The 18,699-nt window shown below is 42.2% G+C and overlaps 1 protein-coding gene across 1 annotated transcript; it reads right to left on the reverse strand.

Annotated features, from left to right (window-relative positions):
• Positions 1-3,824: 3,824 nt before the first annotated feature.
• On the reverse strand, positions 3,825-8,172 carry pim3 (Pim-3 proto-oncogene, serine/threonine kinase). The gene is made up of 6 exons (XM_083907003.1): positions 7,824-8,172; positions 7,551-7,660; positions 7,356-7,406; positions 6,845-7,208; positions 5,877-6,053; positions 3,825-5,565 (listed from the first exon to the last, which is right to left on the reverse strand). Exons 1-6 carry the CDS (start codon positions 7,909-7,911, stop codon positions 5,354-5,356), a joined length of 1,002 nt encoding a protein of 333 aa, XP_083763129.1. The 5' UTR covers positions 7,912-8,172; the 3' UTR covers positions 3,825-5,353.
• Between the last annotated feature and the right edge of the window lie 10,527 nt (positions 8,173-18,699).

Below are 18,699 nucleotides of genomic sequence, written 5' to 3' on the forward strand. Positions count from 1 at the left end.
CACAAGAAATATTAAAAAGGTCAAATTTACCTAAATGTGGCCTCTACCAAGTACCCCCTCATTTATGTAACCACTTGGTACTACCTAACAAGGTAAATGGTCACTTTTACAGAAGCCATTTTGACATGTTTTAGCAGGAAAAGCACAGGTGTCCCTGATCGCAGTAACGATGGCTGCGATCCATCCATGTGCATCAGGAGAGTGTCACAGTGAACCGGTGTGTACCCTGAGACTAAGAAAGCTTAATGGGACGGTGCCATTATTAATTTGACTATTAACACGTGTAATTTTACTGTACTGAACAATTGGTTTAGTTTCCAAAATAAGGGCCCTACATGACAAAATAAACATTTACATGATACATGTGTTATTTTATTATTAGTTATTAATATTATTATTATTATTGTCCTGCTTCTTTACATGTTCAATAGCTAATTTCAACACTTTGGGGCCAATGCGCATCTATTGTGGTCAAGAGGGGGCCGGCAACTGTTCACAATATTGCATCATATCATTCACACGCATACTTAATAATACTATTTATTATGCAAAATTAATGTATTAATATCAAAAACAGACATTTATTTTAAATGACATAAATAATAGTGTTTCGGGGCGACTGCCATTCGTGGCTCGGGCCCTAACAAGCGTATTTATATATGTAAATGAATGTTGTATATGATACATAATATGACCAAATGTCTTATTATTATTGTTATAAAAAACATTGCTAGCAAACATATATTATATTCTATCACTTCGTTGGCAGCTGTGTCTCAGCTATACCCTGTGTTTAAAAGACGGTGAGGTTTTCATTATAACATGATATTAATTGGGGGGCCGCATGTGGCCCCCTGGGCCACCAGTTTGAGACCCCTGGTGCAAAGACAGGATGAAGCATTTTCACATTCATATAGCTATTCTTGGTCAATTTTAAGTTACAACGACGTGATAAAGCAAAGGGCAAGGTGCTTTGATGCACGTTAAAACAAGTCAATCACCAGGTTTATGGATAGTAAACGATTATCAAAGCTATAAAAACACATTCATTCCTCTGTGTTTTTTAGAGTTTCAAGGTTGGAACCCAACAAACCAGCGTTTTTCTTTATACCGTTCTCTTTTATGGTGACCCACTTCTAAAGATTGCAACCCAATTCACAATATAACTCATGACGGGATTTTTAATTGTGAATATAACTTTGTGCCGAACATAATGACTATTTTATTCTGTCATTTCCGTAACATCACAATATGACTCTTGTGACTAGTCGTTCTCAAGATCTGTTACATCATCATTCTGTCAGGACACACCAGCTCCGGCACCATCACACTCAACACAGGCGTACCACAGGGCTGCGTGCTGAGCCCATCACTGAATCTTAAAAATCTCATCTCATCTGATTTAAAACACAAACACATAAATCTTCAATAAAGGCTGGAAACCCAAGACGCAAAACCCTCTGTGGGTCCCAGCGCAGTCTAAAGTGGCAGTGATGGATGATATTAACCAGCCTGCAGGAATATAGGATTCATCCTGGGCACACAAGAGTGCGACATATGCCGTGCTACTTATAATGAGGATTTCTCAGCGAGAGCGGACAAGGCCGAGCAATAGTCTTAAGTGTGAGCAGAAGGGACGCTGATGAAGACACGTTGTCGGCCATTTGCATGTCAAAAGCCCGCAGACGCGAAAGACAATGGAGGAGGATTAGCAGGGACTCACTGGTATAAAGCAATGCAGATGTCAACATATTGATTCTGACACCGGCAGTCTTTTATAGCTCTCTGTTTTATTACTGTGTGGCACTGGGGCGCTTGTTAGGAATGTGTAAGTAAGTTTCAGACTCATTAAAGGAGCAATTTTCAGCTTTATCAGGCCCCCACTGGAGGCTGTGTCATCAAGATTTATAAAGCAATTTAAAAGAAAAAAAAAAATGAAAGGAGTAGTTTGGCATTCTGGGGAAACAGAACTAATCACTTTTTTGTTGATTAATGTCACAATATTAACCTTAAATACTCCCCTTAAAGCTTAGAATAAAGACAAGACACCAAAGACGCCTCCAATTAACACAACAAAATGTTTAAAAAAATGCCACTTTATTGCCAGGACCAGTTGCCAGGCAACCGGTGTGTGGAAGTAAATAAGTTCGGCTGAGAAATACTACACAAGATAAATATCCATAAAAGAATATAGTTATAGTCACAATTCCCTTCTTTTAAACCCGCTGGGAAGTTCAGAAAGAGTCGACGACTTTCCCTGAGATTATAAACCAATCCCTTTATTGTGAATTAGATTCATGAAAAGGGTTTAGGGGCCATCTGTCTAATGAAGTCTTCAAGTGCCCATATGTCTTCAAAACTGGGAAGCACGAGTGTAATTGGATATATAGACGTCTGGGTGAACTATCAAGAATACTTAATTATTCTTTGTTTATTCTCATGAACAGCTGTGGTTTTGTGTTGTTACTTAATGTAGACTCACCAGCCTCTTTATTAGGAACAGGGGAGACCTAATATAGTGGCAGGAGTGTTGTTTTATTGGTATTTAATTGGCAAATAAACTGAATTCACCTTTCTACCCATATTTGGGCTTCTTCTTCTCTGAGAAGTCAGAAATGAATCAAGTAATAACATTCAACCACTAAAACTATTTTTTTCTGTTCAGGAATGCAAGTAAATAAATAGAATTTGGCATCTTAATCAAGAAATAATGTGCTTTATTATTTTTACATTTGAAATAACAATGATAATGATTATATTTTAGCTTTAAAAATATACTTTTGGTTCAAGAGCTTCTACATATTGGTGTATTAATCATTCATTATTAACCGCTATATGCTACTGCAAGGATGAAAACTATAAATATATGAATTGTCACATGCATGTATTACTTATTTCTTTTATTAATTGTCTCTTTTTTTGACCAAAAACAATAGAACAATTCAAAATGGAGGAGCTCTGTGATTCGAAATGCATCGGGTTTGTTGCCATGTGATTGGTAAATATTTGCATTAACCTAATAAAATGGTATGTACATAATAAGATGTTATTTACTGTGTCAACATTAGAGGCTACTCATTATTGTGACAAACAGTGCTTCTTTAACGGATTCTGATTCTTCTATTATTATTAAAGGTACAGGACAGGCTGACCACAGGGGGCAGCACCTCTTTTGGGAAAAAAAAAACACCACTCCCAACTACTTACTCATGACTGCTTCATGGAAACCTCTCAAACACACAAACAAACAGTGTACACACACACACACACACATGCAGACTCACCATGTCATCAGCTTCTGTTTCTCTTGGCCTTCCCGCGTCTAATAATGGAATGACTTGTGTTTTTCTACGGTAGTAAGAAGGGGACATGAAATGGAAAAGCGATTAGATTTTATGAGCTGCATGAGCGTATGTGTGTGATGATGCATAATATTGCTGCTCTTTTTTTGGGGGGGTCGGTCATACCAGCATCACCGCCACTCCTCCCCTCAGCTCTCGAGACACATCTGTCTCTTATCAGCGCTGTTGTTACTCCAGGTTCTCTCTCTGTGATCTGCTTGGCCTCGCCGACACATGCAACCATGTTATCGTGACTATAAGCAGCGTAAATTAACCACATGCCATACATTAACCTTGCAGGGCTCCCTTGGGGAAACTGGGGGGGAAGTGTTAATATTTTATATGTCAACAAGATTACAATGTTAGGGGATTAGTTTTCACACAGGAGCTTCGTGTTGTTTTATAAGGAAATGAAGACGACAACAGGCGCATATCTGTACATAAAAATTTGACTTTAATTGAAATTTCTGTATCAAAAAATAGCAATATCCATACTTCACAGCCACAAGTCACACAGCTACACTGAAGGGTTCTTCAATATGATGCCATGTGATAACTATGAAAGCTGCATCAACCGTTGTTTAGCTTTCCATAGAACTCAAATTAATCTCGACAGTACAGAAATCAGGTGGACTTCCCTTGATATTCAACCATTCTACACATCCCGAAGTACTTAAATAACATTCAAATGCTCTTTTCATATTTAAGTAAACCTTTTTTATTCTGTTTTACATTGACAACTGCTTCAGTGCATCCTCCACATCTAAAAAAAAAAAATGTTGAAATGTAGAAATAAGTTATAGGAATGCAAATCAAAGGCCAAGTAGGATATGCAAATTTTTTAAGGGGGGAATTTAAGCAAAGACAATAAATAAATAAATAGCCACAGAGTGTGGAATGTCTACATGTTTACAAATAAATTAATGCAAAAAGGGAGAAAAGAAAAAGTACACAAAAAAAAAAAAACATGCTGTACAATATTTGTTTAATAATAAAAAAAAAACGAAAAAAACACACAAACACAATTGAGTCCATGAATATTGCATTGATTGTGCATTTCACACCCCAAACCCTGAGAAAGGCCAGGGGCGGGGCCATGTAGTGTAAAGCAGTGAGATGGCGGGAGGCAAAAAGAAAAGTCACAAGGGCCACACATCCCACGACAGGCATGGGCGGGAGAAACCGGTGGGAGGGAGAGGTTGTGTGTTTGTGTGGTGACATTTTGTAGACATTCAGAAAAGACAGGATCCAGTTTCCAAACACCTGTTCAGGCTATAGAGTGAATGAGCAGCGTTAAAGAGAGCGACGCAGAGTTGAGTCAAGTGTTTCAAGTATTCCATTGTCAGGAAGAGCCCCCACCTCTGCCTCTCCTATCTTATGCGATCATAGCCTCTTGGCTGGGGGCTGCTTGGTTTACAGTGATGAGAAGGGGGGGGGGACAAAAACAACAACAAAAAAAGCCTTAACCCCTCCTTCCACCATGCACAGGAAACTTAACCAGTAGGCCCAAGGGAAAAAAAGTTGTTTGATGAAAGCCCCCCATAAAAGCAGCTTTCCAAAAAAGGCACTCCAAAATCAAAATTAAAAAATTTAAATAAAAAGTTGTTTTCTCCTAGCTCTATGAGAGCATCCTTATCTGAATAGGAGGGCATTGCCAGCTGCATATACCAGCCTAGTAACAAAACAAGTAAAATAAAAATAGGGGGTGGTGTAAATAGTGCTGGTAAGACAGCCCCAACAGCAAAAATGTTCCCAATTAGGAAACGAGAATAATCAACTTAAAAAAAAAGGGCAGGGGAAATAAGATAGGGAAAAACAAATGGTAATAAATTAGAAATTCCCTACAAAAAGAGGAACATTAAAGTACATTTTCTTGCCGGACCAGTGGCGTCAAGTGCCCAGCCACCGATAAGCCATGTGGGCTACAGGCTGCTGGCATATAGTCCATACCACTCCCAACATTCCCACCCTGACTTTCCCCACAAAGTCTTTAGAGTCCAGAACAGCGGCCCTCAGAGGCTCTCCTTGCTCGAGTTTGTGCTTGATGAAGAGTCTGTGTCGATGGTCCTGAGGCGAATGTCGCCCGTGACCGGCTCCTCTGGTGACTTGGGCGACTCTGTCGTCGTCGTCGTCGCCCTCATCCAGGGATGGTCGCAGATCTGCTCTAGGGTGGGTCGGTCTGAGGGTCGAAGGGCCAGGCACCACTTGATCAGCTGCTGGCACTCTGGAGAAAGGCAGGGAGAAAAAAAGGATTGAGGACACGAGGAAGTTTTTATCTCAATAAAAAAGTCTTTATTTCAATAAAAAGCAAACACTGCTCCTTTTATGAAGTTAACTTAAAACAAGGGGTGTTACAAATAAAATCTACATTTTATTTATGACTGATAAACCTGTAATCCATTAGGACTTTGAGGTCTCAATCTGATTTGAAGTACACACTAGGAGGTAAGAGCTGCTGTTGTTCCTGCTGCTGTGGCTAGAGGGCAACAGTGCTCTGTGTTGTTGTTGTTGTGATGGTGGTGGTGGTTGACTTACCAGCTGAGACCCTCCTCCTGAAGTACAGTCTCCCTCTGAGGATCTCCTCGTCCTGCTCAAAGGGGATGTCTCCACACACCATGTCGTACAGCAGCACACCTAGCGACCACACTGTCGCCGATCGACCGTGATACCTGTGGAAGCGGATCCACTCTGGAGGGCTGTAAACCCGTGTACCTGAACATGAGGAAAAGATGGGAAAGACGATGAGTGTTGATCGGTTGAGAAAATGCACAAGATGTTGATAACCAAAGCACTATAAGTAAGACATGACTCAGTAGACGAAATAGAAAACACTGGAAGCCTAAAATGGCTGAGTCACGCTAGGAGTGCTTTCTTTCCATAGCCACATAACAAACTGAGTGCCCCCCCCTCCCTCCTCTAAGGAAGGAGGACCTTTGATACAAAAAGCAATGAGAGACCGTCACGTGAACCACCGACTCCGGTTTCACAACAAACAGATGTTACGTGGCATTGACCTAATACCCACTAACTGCGTCTGTGAATCAAGACTTACTTAAAAAACATAAACATGACTGTACACTTTATGTCACAAGACCGGCATGAGTCAGAAATGTAGAAAATAACATTTAAAAACGTGACTTGCTGTGAGTCAACTCTCTGAATACACAACACGCAATCGTCAAAAATATGCGATTTAAACGCTATAGGTTTTTTATTATTATTATAAGACGGCATCGATTTACATCCGTGACCAATAATAAGCCACCGGAATCCGGAGTGCGCGAGGAAAACCCTCGACCAAAAACAGCACACTGCGTCACAGCCTCGTGAACGCCTCCATGTCTGAATATAGCAGAGCGGAGCATCAAGGACAAACACCCCGCCGCCAGCCCACACGGATGCGCATTCACAACAACACAACAGCCGAACCCCAGCATCGTGACACCTCACAAACAAGCAGATCGATCGTTATAGAAAACGAAGGTTTAGTGGCGGATGCTTACCGTCAAAATCGGTGTAGACTGTGTCCTTGAGAATCGCCCCTGAGCCAAAGTCAATAAGCTTGAGCTCCCCGGTGCGTAGATCCACGAGCAGGTTCTCGTCCTTGATGTCTCTGTGAACCACGCCGCAGCTGTAGCAGTGTCTGACCGCCTCCGACACCTGGCGGAAAAAGCCCCGCGCCGTGTCCTCGTCCAGTGCGCCCTTCTCGGTGATGAAGTCGAAAAGGTCTTTGACGAGCTCCGGCCTCTCCATGACGATGAGCCAGCCGTCCGCTCGCTCGTAATAGTCCAGCAATTTGATAACTCCGCGAAAAGACGAGCTGACCTTCTTGAGCAGCAGGATTTCCAAAGGCACCATGACTCCATTCTGCGACAAGAAGCCCGCGTTTAGTCACCACGGTTGGATAATAACACAGCCATTTTAACAACACACAACCCCCCACCATGCAGCAGCAGAGGGTGGAGGGGTGGGGGGGGACCAAAACAAACGCACACATCGGCTTTGACTACTTACAATTGTGCCCCACTCGGTGACTCTCTCCTTTGCAACGTGTTTCACAGCAACCTGAAACAACACAGCGATAAAAGAATCGTTATAAAAACGCTTCACTTAAAGCAGGAAAGCGGTATTGTTTTGTAGTAAAGTGAGGGCGCTGCGATTTCGATGGCGCCACATGTCGGAAGAAAACACAAGAGCCACATCACTTACCGGTGCGCCATCAGAGATCCGGCTGCCGGCGTATACTGTCCCAAATCCCCCGCTGCCCAGCACGGATCCCACTTGGTAAACCTTCTCAAACGGCTCCTTTTCTGCTTTAACTGCAAAGGGGGGGAAAGTAAATAATGTTAAAACGATATCGTTTCCCCAGCGTGCGTCGTGGCAGCAAAGCGTGTGAGTCACGGCGCAAAAATGAGCATATAAACAAAAAAATACTTTAGCGTTGAATCCAAAGTAAAAGTGCAAACGGCCGCGGTGACCTACCTGGCTGGAGCTGTATCTTCACTGGTAGGTGGTCCATACTTGAAGGGTTGCAAATGTGCGAAAATGAGCCAAACTTTGACAGCAACATATTCGAGTAGAGAGAAAGGGGGGAAAAGAACCGGCGTACGGGATCCCTATGGAGCCACGCGAGGGTGAAAAAACCGCAGCAGTAGTGTGACGAGTGAAGATTTCAACGCTTCGTCCTTGCTCCTAAACGAATGGTAATATCCAGTCGAGCAGTGCCGACTACGCCGCACCGCGCCCGTTGAAGGAGTCGTGTCACGACCGTTAAGTCGTACGCCGTTCCCAGGAAAACGTCATGAAAAGTCGGGTCCTGCGCCTGTACTCGAGCAGCGCCGGGGACAAATAGTCCTCTTTGATGTCAGAAAGCACGAAGACACTGACGTCCGTAGCAGCCGCGTCGACAGTGGCGTGAGAAGAAAGGTCCTCCGTAGTGTCGTCGTCTCCGGGAGAGTGTGTCTGCTGTCTGAGCTTTGGCGCGGTCTTCCCAAGCCAATATTTTGACGCGCAGTGTGACGCTGATATCCCTCCGCCCACCAATACAAGTCGACACTTCTGTTTATATTTGAACCCAACGTCGACTCTTCCTTTATATCACACGCGCACAATCAAACGCAGGCGATGCGGTTTGACGTGTTGTCTTAAATAACAACTTTAACTCAAAAATACCACCCGAAACAGCCCGTTTAAGCGGGGACTACTTTGTCATAGTACGAGACGCCGCAGGATCCACTGTCTGGAAGCTCCGCACTGTGTTCACTACGACTCGGCTGCTTCAACCAATCGGGCGTCGTTTATAAATACCATGTTTCGTAACTGGACCAATCAGGTAAAAGTTTTTATAATAAAGCAGGCGTATGAGCGCACGTGGCGGTAATTCTGACCAGAGTCATCTGCCCTCCCTCTTCCTCCTCCTCTGCAGTCACACAATCACACACACACATACACGCGCGTGGTTTGTTTTGTGTCACGCTGCAAAGTACTGACTACCTACTTCAAGTTAGTTGTGGAATATTTACTTGCAGCCTCTTGTGTGTGTGTGTTTTTTCTTTCTTTTTCTTTATAATAATAAAAATCACTATGCAACATAAACACAATTTTTTTTTATTTAAATAACCTTTTCCCCACATAGGATGACACTAAAATAAGCAATAATAATGTTCTAAGGTGTTTCAGATCTGTACACAAATGAACGTCTGCATGCACACATCATCCAGTGACCCGTGCATGCAAACAGGAAGCTGATTTTCTCATATCTGCAGTTTATAGGGTTCATATGGGGAAAAGTGTGAGCGAGTCTTTTCTGTTACGAGATTAACAACGAGGTGAAACTGGAACTGGAGAGTCACTTCAAGTGAAAACAGGGCCAACAGCATTTTCAAACGTCAACATTTTTGCAGCTATGAGACATTCGTGGGTAGTGGTGCAGAATGTTTGCAAAAAAAACAGTATTCTGACAATTTTGCAACCGTGATACGAGAGGGAATGTTTCCTTTTTACATGTTTATTCTCATTTTCATTTGAATAACATATTTGAAATGATTACTGTGTGATACTTGCGTAAATCTGTGAGATTTCCTCAATCTGAACAATATGAGGTGTATAGATCAGGACAGTAGTTCATCTAAAATGGTCATTTGACACACATTTAGGCTTTAAAAAATATTGCACCTCCTGCAATTTGATAAAATCTCAATTCATTGTTCAGCCCTAAAACAGAGTAGTGTAACCCTAAGACACAGATTATTATGCCGTATTAAAGTTTTCACAGCAGCAGCTGTATGTAGAGCTGAGTCATAATCACACGATGATCTGCGTAACATGTTCATGGGACTATCCCCTCGTGTCTTATTTATTCCCCTAATGTCGCAACCAAGGTAACACCACTGTGGCAGGCAACAATGCTGTTCACACCCATAGAACTATCTAAACAGGCAGCATACATACATAACTGAAGATAGAAGATGGACTCAAACGCTAAGTAACTTAAATATCTTGTAGAGTAGAATGAGGGAAAGTTCGTCACAAAGTTGAAGATGTCATGCCGAAGGGTCTGGAATCGCGTTCGCTGCGGTTGTTTCCACACTCGTGAAAAGCTCAGACATAGTTAGTGTGTCAGGTTCCCGTGATATATTGTGCAATCCCTGTGGAATTAAAGTGCACCGTGACCTCTTAAATCTTGAAACCGGCGCTGGTATGTTCATTTTTCAGGAGCTCTGCCAAGCCGGCACGGCGCTGTGAGACATGACATCCTCCATAGTTGGATCATCGGTGTCCATTTTTTAAAAATAGGACGTTTGGACGTTGACACTTCGTCTTTGTATTTTAGGTTGACATTTACTAGTGAGAAAAAATGGTTTCAAGTGAGTCATGGCATATGCAGGCAGCAACAACAGTGAGGAGGCTACGTAACACACACCAAAATGTACAAATAACCAAATTTAACCAGTTTAATGCAATACTTAAAGGTGCATTATGTAATAAATCTAAAGCAACTGGCCATAAAATCCTCCTAATATGTCACAGAGACTCAGGAATAATTTTCATATAACAAACTGAACTCACCAACAACAACAGTACAGACAAAATATTTGCATTATTTTGCAGACTGCAAATAATGTTATGTTTTGAAATCATGTTTTTGGCATGTGGCGCCACCTACCGCCGTCTACCAATCATTGCAGTCAGTAGAGTCTCAGCTGCCGAGCAACCACGGGTTGCCAGTTATGTCGAAAAACGAAACCTAAAAGACCTTGGTATTTTGAATTTGAATGTAGTAAACGTTTTTGGCCACATTCTTACATATGGCACCTTTAATGCAAAAACATAAAGCTACTATAAGCAATAGAGAAAAACAAAAAGGGAGACGGTTGCTTTTGCATTGCAATGTCAAAATTATGACTCAAAAGATGCCTTATCAATAGGCTTTATTGCACAAAAGCACTATTCGAAGTGGTTATATGTGCAGACTTGTGTCTTGCACTGGCATGAAGATGAAAACAAAACGGCGTAGTAACAGGAAAACAAGCCGATGGCCGAGCGTTTTGTTGAGCCAGCTGTCCCGTTTTACTGTTGCACATCCGTCGTGACCTTGGTTCGCGGTGAACTTTCCACTTTTTATCTTCTGCTACCTTTGATAATCCAATGTGTGTGTACGTTTGTATGCGTTTGTGTGTGTGTGTGTGTGTGTGTGTGTGTGTGTGTGTGTGTGTGTGTGTGTGTGTGTGTGTGTGTGTGTGTGTGTGTGTGTGTGTGTGTGTGTGACTACTAAACAAACAGAAGCATCAGAGAGTTCCAGGGAACTTTATCTTGCTATAGTGCTGCCAACTGCAAAGTTATGTAAATGTGAACACACGCACACACACGGGTTGCATATACCAGTATCTGGGCTAACCTGCGGTTCTGATCTGCACTTACCAGTCTGATACTCCCTCTTGTTTCTAGTCTATTGTCATAAATTCCTCACATGCTGAGAGAACATTTGTGCGTGGCTTCAAGTTATTTCCTTTTAATCATAACGACAACGAATGGGCGTGCATGTACTGTAAACTGAAACACAACAAAGCGTCATATGTATATAGTGTATTTCCATTTTCAGGGATACTCTGTATACTATATCGATGCAAATTGTGCAGCGGCATATGATAAAAACCTGTCATTTTGCCTTTATCTTAAAACTTAAAGCTGCCATATGTAAGAATGTGGCCAAAAACGGTTACTACATTCAAATTCAAAATACAGAGGTCTTTTAGGTTTCATTTTCTGACGTAACTGGCAACCCGTAGTTTCTCGGCAGCTGAGACTCTACTGACTGCAATGATTGGTAGACGGCGGTAGGTGGCGCCACATGCCAAAAACTCAATTTCAAAACATAAACATGATTTGCAGTCTGCAAAATAGATTTTTTAATGCAAAGATTTTGTCTGTACTGTTGTTGTTGGTGAGTTCAGTTTATTATATGAATATTATTCCTGAGTCTCTGTGACATATTAGCAGGATTTTATGGCCAGTTGCTTTAATAATTATTTATTACATGCACCTTTAAACTTAAACTAAAGAGCGTTCATGACTTTAATGAAATATGGTTTAAAGTTCACGGCTTTCATGAAATCCTCTGATAGCCATGCAAAAGTGTTGGCAACAGCTTGTTCCCTAAAGGAACACCGTGCACCTCGACATTGTGTTCTGACACACTGAGGCTCACGCTGACCCTTGTGGTTGTTCAAAGCAATTGTGTGTAATCAGCCTCTGTAGTATACCCCACACCACTGTTCTTTGAAAAGCCAAATCTCCAGCAGAATTTCCATCCGAATCCTCCTGGTATGTATGCGTTTCTTAATGCCGCCTATTACAAATCAGCTCAAGCGAGTCGTAAATTTCAACCCGACTGCTGCAGTTCTAATCTGTAGCCATCATCTGCGCCCGTGTGTCGGAGTGTCACACTCTGTATCGCGGAGATAGGCATGAGTAAACGTCGCGTACTTGCCGCCAGCGAGCAGATGCAACAGGTGGACGGACCTCTGCGATAGATCGGTGTCTTGTTTCGCGGCGTTAACTGCCATTCACACAGCACATTCTTGGACGGGGGGGCTGCAGCGATCGCATGATGAAAAAGATACAAGACACTACGGACGGAACGAAAATAATCATCCCTGTTACTCCTCGTTCAGCAAGTGCCGCCGCACAAAACTACTGTTGTTACAACTAAGTGCAACTTAATAGTTCTGTTTGACGAGGTGCTGTGAAGACGATAGCTCCTCTCTGCACCTCACGAGCCCCCCCCCGCTCACACATTACCTCAGGCAACCTCTCCTATACAGTGCATGTTTAATAATGTATTCAACACAGTATGCATTTCTCAAACCCAAACATTTGAGTAACCGACTTTGCACTACGCCTTTACGCACCTCATTCAAGTTATGCACTATTCCTGCTTCCTGTATATATTTTTTTTCCCCTCCCCGAGCGGTGTGAGACAGTTTATGAGTAAGTGAAGCAGCCAGACAGTCGGCCTACAAGGCACGCTGACAGCAGCGGCACAGACAGCTGTTTCACCACAGCTCCAATCCTTTGATCCGCGAATGTAGAGAAAAACATAAAGGAAGGGAGAAAAAGAAAAAGGGCTTGTCACCTACTGAGGAGCTTCTCACCCTCCACCTCTTTTTTCTCTCCTGTTTTACCGCCGCTCTCCGTTTCTCTCTGCGTGCCTGGGATGCCTCCGTTTTTCCTCTGCTCTAATTGCTGCCTTTGTAAAAGTGTGTCAGCGAGCTGAAATAAGTCTTGATAAGGGGTCCCCGCTTCGTGTTTGCATCTGTAATTTGACGGGTTTGATTGGGGACACATAAAGCTCAAGACTCACCAGCGGGTACGTGACCACATCAAAAGTTTGGGGTCGGCGCGCGTTATTTTTAGATCCCATCACGCTGGTCCGGTGGCAGCCACATCGTTTTGGTAAGCCGCCGATTGAAATCGATCCAGCTTGGTTGAGCTGGTGCTCGCTGCCAGGGAAATCTGAGGGCCGGAATCTGTCAAGCCTTGTTCTGGGGTTAGGTTCCTCAACATGTGTGTGTATTATGTTCTGCATACTACAGCGCTGTCCTTTAGCGATTGTCTTGAAAATTAGACAGGATTACTTTACAAATGTACAGGACTATCTGAGGCCTGCAAATACCACAATTGGCATCAATGAAGGGTGGGGTCATACTTTCTATGTCCATGGAGATCCAGTTGACATTAACGCATGCGCATATATTGTATTTTATGCAGTTCCTTCTATCTAGGGTTCCACACATCTCACTGCAGTCCTTAGAGCTGTCCACTTGCCATCGCATCACTAGAGACACATGTTTATATCAGGTGTGAACTCCACCTTTGTGTCATTCCTATGGTGACCTGCCCATGGTGAACGCCGTCTTTTTACGAGAGAATTCGGTTGATGTTGCGTCGTCTAACTCTGTCCAGGATGGTTTAAGGCGACTTGGCATCTGTGTTGCACGTCGGCCAGGATGCAGCATAGATTACTGTCTGGTCTCAGCATTATGAAACAATGTCAGGTCCCTCGTAAGCCTAGTAATCTGGCAGCGACATTACATAAGCGTTCATTAGCTCTTTCTACTCATTTCCCCAACTCCTTCGCTTTCACACTTCACATTTAAAATGTGTGTGTTTTTTTTCTTACATGCCGCTTTCATTAGTATTCACATTTACAGACAGTGATAACTCAGGGTCACACTTGCATGTGGGCATGCGTGTGTGGGCGGATGTGTGTATTTTCAGCGTTTAAGCAGCCAGCGAAGAAGTCAGAGGAGGACACATGGAAACATGGTACACTCTTATAAATATGGGTTCCAAAAGTGTTCTTCTACAAGGGCTGAGGTTCTACCTGGAACCATTTGCTTCTGAAGTAAGGGTTTTTCAAGGGTTATGGTAACACTAATGGTTCCAGTAAGAACCATTTTGATCCAGAGAACCCTTTAAAACCCCTTTCCTGAATAAAGGGTTTTAAAGGGGTTCTTGGTGGAACCCTCCAAAAGGGTTCCAAAAAGGGCCAAAAAGGATTCTCCTATGAGGACAAGCCGAAGAACCTTATATGGTTCTACTGTAGAGTAGTACACCACAAGCATTACATACAGTATACCTTAGTTAATGATAGCAATGTGTTTCTTTCTCCCTTTAGGCCACGTGGGCTCATTGTCTTATCATTTTATATAAAAAGGACGGTTGTTACATGACACGATATGTAACTGGTGTTATGTGATGATTGTTGACGAAGTGACTCAGAAAATGGGACCGCCTCAGGATCTCAGATTTCAGTGTGTGCACACCGCACATACACTCTGGACACATGAAAACCACTCAAACACACATGCACCGTTTCCTATGACCAAACACGCCGTATATTAGCCCAACCCCGCATGTGTGGAAGATTTCAATAAAACAAAACCCATTTGATCATGTGGATAGGAACAAGGATTTTTTTATTTTTACTAGTTACATTTTTTGGGTTTGCGGTGGCCTAAACCACGAGAAAGCACTGGCATGCGGCCAAACTCAGAGCTCAGGCAGTAAAATACTTTGCAGTGGGAGAAATCACAGTGCAGTTTAGACGGTTGCTATGTTTTCTATTCTTTCCCTCTAATGGGGGTCTCCACAGGCAACCACATGGATATTATTTTAGATAGACAGAAAGCGAAATTGTGAGTTTTACTTCACAGTTGACATAAACGGTTAGCATTCCAAATGGAGTTTTCACCTCTTGTCCTTATTAAGAGATTGTTATTTGCCAGTCAGTAATCACTTTCAAAGTCTATTGCTCAAACAGTTTTAGAAATCCTCCCCCCAAGCAGCTGCCTGGGTAGTTAATCCTCAGCAGCAGAGCCGAGGCATATACCGTCCCTCACACTGTATACATGAAAGTTTCAACTAAGTGCTCCACTTCCCTCCAGTGACTTGATCCATTTAACTGCCCATCCCTGTCTTAAGAGGATACTGAGACCAAAGCTCTAAATCCCACAGGCCCACGACCCCTGGACAGTGACAGTCCCAGGAGCTCTGATTGTTCCCTGCGTGCTCACAATGTAAGGAGGGAGTTGCATTTCCACTGAAATGAAATGGATCCAGGTAAAGGGCATAACCTTTTACTGATTTAAATATAGTCGGTACTTATCTGAAAGAAAGGGAAAATGATAAAAAAAAAAAAGAATCAGATAAACATTGTTGAATCTAATTATTTAGGGAATGTACTCTGCTGTAGTTTTAAAATTAGAGCTTCAACCCCTGTCTGACACTGATGGAAGCAAAAAAGGGGAACGTTTTATTAGGATCAGCTTGTGCATGTGAACAGTGAACTTCTTGTACTTTGTAAACCCTCCGTGCTGCATTTCAAACTTTGATTTAATATTCATAATCATAGCTAACACTGACCACAATAAGGTCAAGTCCTCAGAATGTTTTATTATGGCATTTTGTTACAACTAATTCCAGTATTTGAATTCTTAAGGAACCCTTAAATATTAAGAATTATGCGCATTTAGACCAGTTGTCTCCAACTCAAATGACCTGGGGGCCAATGTGCATCTATTGTGGTCGAAGAGGGGGCCGGCCTAGAGAACAAAAACTTACAATATTGCATCATGATATCACACGTATACTTAATAAATCTATTTACGATCCAAAATTAATGTATTAATATCAAAAACAGACATTTGTTTTAAATTACATAAATAATAGTGTGGACAATTGTAATTAAAATTTGTACCAGGAGCCGTTTCGGGGCCACTGCTATTCATGGCCCTTACAAGCGTATTTATATATGTAATTGTATGTTGTACAATACATTTAATAATGGGATAATTATGATCAAATGTCTTATTACTACTGTTATAAAAAAAATGGTGAGGTCGTGGCCCATGTTTTCATTATAATAATATTAAGTGGGGGGCCGCCAGTTTGAGACCCCTGGTTGAGACCTTTATTGTAAGCTATTAAAAACAGGACTGATCACACTTCCATGGTATAAATATCAATAGTATGTACTACGATCACTTTGTAACATCTTACCTTGTTAAAGCATATGTTATAGGTTTAGTATATTACTACTACTACTACATCTGTGTGTGTACCTATTTTAGTGATATTTACCATATTTAATCACACTATGCTATGTATATACTTGTAATTGTCTCTTTTTTGCAATTGTTATTATTATTTGATACAAATTAAGTGGTAATGGTGAGAAAATGGTACTTTAAATGTGATGAATTGAGATAATACTGCCTGCGGTTGCCTTTTTTTTTTAGCAAACAAAACTGTTAACTCTTTTAACAGGGTTGGGGAGACTTTGACAAATGATACATGCAGTAAACTTGTACGTTTTAACCCGCGACAGATTGATATCAACACGCTTGCAGCTACAAAAGGTGAGTCACTGAGGTTTTATTTAATTAAACAACATATCAGCAAATGACTGTTGAGCCGCTGCGTTGTAGATCTTGTCACAACAACTGGCTGCCGTCTGCCCTTTGGCCTGTGCATCGAGTCATCCCATTGGCTCTTTGCTGTGACAGGCATATAGTGCTGACTGTGTGTCTGTGAGGGCCCAAGCTGCGGTACAGGCTGTCTGGTCAGCAGTCCGTGCCCACGCACGCACACACACACACGAGCACATATTTTAATAATCACACGGTGCGGTTCGGAAGAAAACACAGTATGTGCAGTGACATGTGCATCTCGCCTCAGACGTGCACGAAAAATCTTGGTCATCTATACACACACACGCTGGAGTATATGCAGCTGTACAGCTCAACGTGTGTTTGTGTTTCATCTTCCCTCTTTGCTGTTGTCACGTCATTATTTATTCACCAGTGTGGCTAAATGGCCACATGTCACTGTGGAGACACATTGTGGTGAAACTTAAAACTCAGGAGGCCCTAATACATAGGTCCTGATGTTATGACACAGTGACAATAGCAAGCAAAGCAGCTGCAAACCCCCCCCCCCTCACCATGACACCGGCACAATAACAGGAGCGCCCCACCCCCCCCGTCCTGCTGCCAACGCTCAAATCCTTCACACCTGAGCGCTCGCACTGAAATGAACTAAACTGCGACTGGATAAAGGAGATTGGAGTCCACGTTGTCAGGTATTCGAACTCAAATTGGCTCCGTACACGTTTACATGATCGGGGTAATTAAAAAGGTGTAAGGTGGAATTGTGATTGGCAGCTCATTACCATCAACCTTTAAGGCAAAAGAGGAGGAGTGTGGAGGTGTGCATGTGCAATAAGTTGGTAATATGACCCGGGAAAACAACGAGAAATGAGGAGATGGAGCAGACGGAGAAAGGCTGTTTTTCCACTTTAAGTTCATTTAAAAAGAAAAACGGTTTCAGCTTTCATTGATTCAAAGGGCAACTCGGGTGAATTACTGCTGCAGCACCGTAACGCTGACTGATTCACAATCAGATTAGAAGCTTTTAGATTTCTCTGAGTCAAATTCCAAAAAAATTGGGTTTTACATTTCACATAAACCATCTTTGATAAGCTTCTTTCCTCTTTAAATGTCAATGGTTAGGTTTTTTTTTTTGATTGGAAAGTGATGCCTCTTCATGATGGCACCTGCATTTCTATAAGCTTTGCATGTTAACACCTTTGAAATACAAGACTCTGGTTGTAATTACAGTTACGCCAAATAAAGCCAGTGGTAACGCAGCATGCTTATTGAATAATTACAACTACCACGTCCCATTATTTAGGTTGTGAATTTAATCAACTTTCTCCTCACGTGTCACACTGTCGGTCTGTGTAATTTCATCATCATGTGAGGTCAACGAAGATACTGGAAAAAATATTCACCGCGATGGCAGCACTGTTTAATAATGCTTAAAAGAAAATTACCAAATGTGTATTTGCTGAATGCTAGTGAAGAGCTAGATAATTAGCAAACAAGCCTTTGGAGGTGGAGGTAAATAATTACTGCTGAATGAAAAGAAACACTAATGTACCAGGAGACACGTCATCTTCATAAGTAAATAAACGCTACTCAAACAAATAAATGATCCTTCTGCGAAAAGAAGCATCATCCCCAAAACCGGAAAAACTGCAGGAGAGACAAAAATAAATGCTATTTGAAATGGGAGGGACACAAAGAGAAAGATTAAAAGACGCCGCGAGACTCATCAAAGCACATGTCATGTTAATACCTGCAGTGACTCTGCCGCGACCTCTGCTGAATGCACGTGACCTTCTTTCCGAAGCTATGCGCCATCTTGCAAGACACTATATGCAAATAACCGCTAGTGCCTCATACCTAAGACTCTTTCCCATGATGGAAGTGCAGATGGATTGTGGGTAATTACG

The sequence above is a fragment of the Microchirus variegatus genome, assembly GCF_963457635.1.
Source record: "Microchirus variegatus genome assembly, chromosome: 20".
Classification (NCBI taxonomy): Eukaryota; Metazoa; Chordata; class Actinopteri; order Pleuronectiformes; family Soleidae; genus Microchirus; species Microchirus variegatus.

Excerpts from the sequence above, each read along its gene's own strand:
- pim3 (XM_083907003.1), bottom strand. The coding sequence starts at position 7,911 with ATGTTGCTGTCAAAGTTTGGCTCATTTTCGCACATTTGCAACCCTTCA. Across the intron at positions 7,661-7,823 it reads GAAGATACAGCTCCAGCCAG|TTAAAGCAGAAAAGGAGCCG; the intron begins GTAGGTCACCGC and ends CCCCCTTTGCAG. Across the intron at positions 6,054-6,844 it reads AGTCTACACCGATTTTGACG|GTACACGGGTTTACAGCCCT; the intron begins GTAAGCATCCGC and ends CCTCATGTTCAG.